Raw genomic sequence first — 4,244 nt, 5'->3', positions numbered from 1 at the left:
TCTCTCTCTCTCTCTCTCTCTCTCTCTCTCTCTCTCTCTCAGGTCACCAGATCAGTTACTGCCGGTTGTCTTAAAGTCAAAGCCGAGGCTGAGAGGTGATTGGATGTTTTTTTTTTTCTGTTGTTGCCTGCAAACTGTGGAGCGAGCTGCCATTGCGGGCCAACTCACTTCCTATTTTTAAATCTTTTACGTTTCTTTGGCTAATAACTCCGCTTGAAATGTTGGTTTTTGATGTTTGATCATTTTTACCAGTTTTTACTTTTACTGTTCTAATGAATTTTATTGTTTTGAAAATTTGTATTTGAAATGTTTGTTTTACTGTTTTAGTTTTGTTTAGTAGTGTACAGCACGTTGACTAAAAGCTTTGTTTTTTTTTAAAAAAGTAAAGTTATGTTGTGATTATATTAGATGTATAATACAAACAAATTAATTTCTGAAAGTTCAATTGAAATCAGACCAGTGCAGGAAATATGTATTACCATCAAGTTGAGTAAACGGTGACTGTGATGTGCTTGTGCATATTAAGTTGAGCAAATAATAATTTGTGTGTGTGTGCTCAACTCTGTCAGGTGCGCTCTCATCCTGTGTTACACACTCAGCCCTGCCTGTTTGTTCACTCAGGTTAACAGACAGTTTTATWTGTAGCTCCTGAACTGCTCTTGTTTTTCACAAGGCTTGGGTACGGTYTATTTTCTGATCTGGGTCTCTTAAATTATACCCTTGGTACACAGTATTACTGTCTTGAAAGGCTTTCTATATTGTCCTATTACTGCAAGTAATTTGGGGCTATTTAAGGGCTTGAAATAAATTACGTAGCCTTTATTTCCTAGAGAAACACAAAACAAAATACTGTTCACTGAAAAACTAAGTTTAACCAAAAAAAAAATTGTAATAAAATACAACCAAAAGGGTTGCAATGTTACAGAACAGGAATATGATATCAATTTCTATATTCAGCAGGACAAATTGATCTGAGCATTAAAGCAGACATGTGTTTTTAAAGCCCTATTTTTTCACATTTAAATCATTCAGCTGGGGGTCTTTACAAAGTGGAACTACAATGCTGTGGTCTAAATCCCTCTTTATTTTTAATGTTACCAGCCCCTCTTTCAACCCTTTTCTGAGGTGTGTCTTGTTTTGATACTGTTCCTTTAAACCCAAACATGGCGTTTCACGTCCAGCCAAGGTTAGCAGGGATAAAATGCTGATTTGATGTTTTATTATTACAACTACTGTTATAAAATACATCATACACACATAGTCACTTCAAGTTGTCTGTACTTTCATTTGCAAATAGCAGGCAGAGTCTTAATGACGGTTATTAATGTAAAACTGTTACTAGTTCTAGATTCAATAGGAACCTTATTTTTAAATCTTACATTTCTTTTATAATACTTTTGTAGATAGGAAATAAGTAAGCCACAATACGGTTAGGTTGATGCGAAAACAATATTCTAAGACCCTGCTGATGATCTGTTACTCAAAACTAAATCAGGAATATTACATCATCTGTAACAATGTCTGTTTTGTTTAATTCTATGGTTGATTTAGGTCAAAATGTTATCACAATCAAGCTTGTAAAAGTGTCAGTGTTTTACTTACAAAGCCAGCACAGTGTTCACAGAATGTGGGCTTCACGTAGGTGGTCTCTGTGAAAGTGTGGATGAAGCCCATCTTGCAGTTAAGCAGAGAGCTGGCTTTCATAAAGTAGTCTATCATCTCTTCTCTGCTGATCTTCCCATCCCTGTTGAAAGAGGCACAAAGAGAGAGAGACAGAGAGAGAGAGAGATGAACGCTATAGCCAACTGCATGCAGGCTTATAAACCAAAAAGAAACACATCAAACAGACAACACAGATAAATGTGTAGTGGCTCACTGGTTCTTGTCCAGTTCTCCAAATTTGCTGAGGTAAGGGAAGTTGTTCCTGATCGCCTCAAACTCATCCCTGGAAATGTGGCCGTCACCATCTGTGTCAAAATTCTTGAAAACTGACTGAAATCAGAAAAAGACATTTGCTTCAGTTTTTGCATTTCTTAGCTTTATCTGTGTGTGTGTGTGTGTGGGGGGGGTGTTTCTGGTGACATTTGGGGGCAATTTTTAGACAAAATGCCTACATTTGGGGACAACTGGTGCATTTGGGGACAAAGGTCAAGTCCCCGTTTGGTTTAAATGTCATTGGTGGGTTTGGGGTTGGGTTTAGGACCAAGGTGTGAATTGAGTTTAGGTTAGTTTTAGGTCCAGCAGAAAGTGTCACCCCTTACTGTATATTTCCTGCCCCGTCTCTATCCACATCATGACTATTTTTGTGAAACTTTCCCTGACTGCAGACCAGATTCTCTAGACAGCAGTCTGCTTACATTTGGATAAGGGAGTTTAAAAGTCAGGTGACAATTAGGGTGAGACGATAATAAATATAATGGCCACAGGACAATGGAGTTCATCTAGCAATTGGATTATTTTCTTCACTTTGTCACAGAGTTTGTCCTCATGGGCAGTTATTTATCTCTGTAACATGTCATCACCGTCAATTATCAAATGTTAAATGCAGAAATAAACAAATATCCTTGTTTTAATAACATTACTGTTACACTGCGTTCCACAGCACACTGAAGTTTGTCAGGAAAAGAAGTTGTTTAAAGATATTTTTCCTGAAAGTTCCAGATGTCAGGAATATTGCTCATTAGTAACTACGTGTCTGTTCTCAGCATGATAAATTTGCTTGTAGGCTTTAACTTCAGCCCAGGGCTGTCTTTCTCCATTCTGGTTTATTTATTTGTCTTTCAAAGGTTTTGAGAAACTCTTTGTTTTAAAACTAAAGTAACCAGTGACTTTATGTTGTTTTTGGTCACAAACATCTGGCTTCTACAGTTGTACGGAGAATGGAGATTGCTCGGCTCCTTAAAAATGGTTATAGTCTTATGTACAAATATATCACCAGTTGGACTTATGAACAATTTTGAACGTATCAACCCTGCTGTTCAAACTCCAAAAGTCCTGGAGAGGTGTGGTATAGGGGTTGGGTGGGTGACTGGTAATGTGCATCATGTCAGTGGGGGGGCACAATTGGATAATACTAGTGAAAACCCTGCCCACTGTTTATGGAGATGAAGAGATTTTGATACATTTAACAAAAAAATATAATAATAAAATTAAACAACTAAAGTGGTGTTACCAAAATCAACAAGAGTGACAATAAACACATTTATATGTTATTTTTGCTAAAAACTATATAAAATAAAATGATACATGTCCTCAAATGCACAGTAAACCACTCAACAAGTAAGGCTCAGTTTGTGCATGATTTGTCTGAGGGTAGATGGTCCAGCAGGTGGTCTGCAATATACAGTTTAATTTGAATTTTTGCTCTCTTGGCTTGCTGATTAATTGCTTGGTCTCTGTGGTAACTAAAATGGGCTCTGACAGCAGTGGTGTTCGCATCAAGTTAAGAATCCCCTGGCAACAACAAACAGGCAATTGTAGGGGGAAAGAGAGAAATAACTGCACAAGCAGAAAATGGCAATAAAGGCAGGAAGYTGTCACAGTTACATCAGCAAACCAGCAATATCTTTTTATAGTTTGCCAACACAAACCAGGATGATCATCTAGTTATGTCTTCATCTGCAAACCTCTCGAAATATCTAGACTAAACACAATGAGTTCCTTTGCTTATGTTGCAGACTAAATATTAATTCCATCTCTTCCACCTGAATAGAATGTTTGTCAATCACAACTCAGTATGTACACTCCTGATCAAAATCTTAAGACCAGTCAAAAAAGTGCAAGAATTTGCATTTTGCACTACTGGATCTTAAGAAGGTTCTAAGTAGAGCTTCACAATGTTAAAAGAAGAAATCAGCGTAAGAGACACAAACTTTTGAAAGGTGGAAGAAAGTTGTCTTCTCTGATGAGAAAAAAATTAACCTTAATGGTCCTGATGGCTTCCAACGTTACTGGCATGACAAGGAGATCCCACCTGWGATGTTTTCTACACGGCACAGTGGTGGGGGCGCCATCATGATTTGGGCTGCGTTTTCCTTCAATGGAAAAATAGAGCTTCAGGTTGTGCAGGGGCGTCAAACAGCAGCTGGCCATGTGGAGATGTTGCAGCGGGCATCCCTCATGACTGAGGGCCCTCGTCTGTGTGGTGATGATTGGGTTTTTCAACAGGACAATGCTGCAGTTCACAATGCCCGCCTGACAAAGGAGTTCTTCCAAGAGAATAACATCACTCTTTTGGACCATCC

At 38.1% G+C, this 4,244-nt stretch overlaps 1 protein-coding gene across 1 annotated transcript in view; it reads right to left on the bottom strand.

Moving 5' to 3' along the window:
- The window catches only part of LOC106528460 (RAS guanyl-releasing protein 2), a gene marked incomplete in the record, with an annotated part of 111,860 nt that overhangs the window by 18,062 nt on the left and 89,554 nt on the right, over positions 1–4,244 (bottom strand). The window contains 2 exon segments of the mRNA XM_014023629.1: positions 1,603–1,744; positions 1,877–1,992. Coding sequence (XP_013879083.1) covers positions 1,603–1,744; positions 1,877–1,992 — 258 coding nt within the window.

This window comes from Austrofundulus limnaeus, unplaced genomic scaffold (genome assembly GCF_001266775.1).
Source record: "Austrofundulus limnaeus strain Quisiro unplaced genomic scaffold, Austrofundulus_limnaeus-1.0 Scaffold382, whole genome shotgun sequence".
Taxonomy (NCBI): Eukaryota; Metazoa; Chordata; class Actinopteri; order Cyprinodontiformes; family Rivulidae; genus Austrofundulus; species Austrofundulus limnaeus.
The sequence above is the reverse complement of the archived record's forward strand: the minus strand, read 5'-3'. Positions and strand labels throughout refer to the sequence as shown.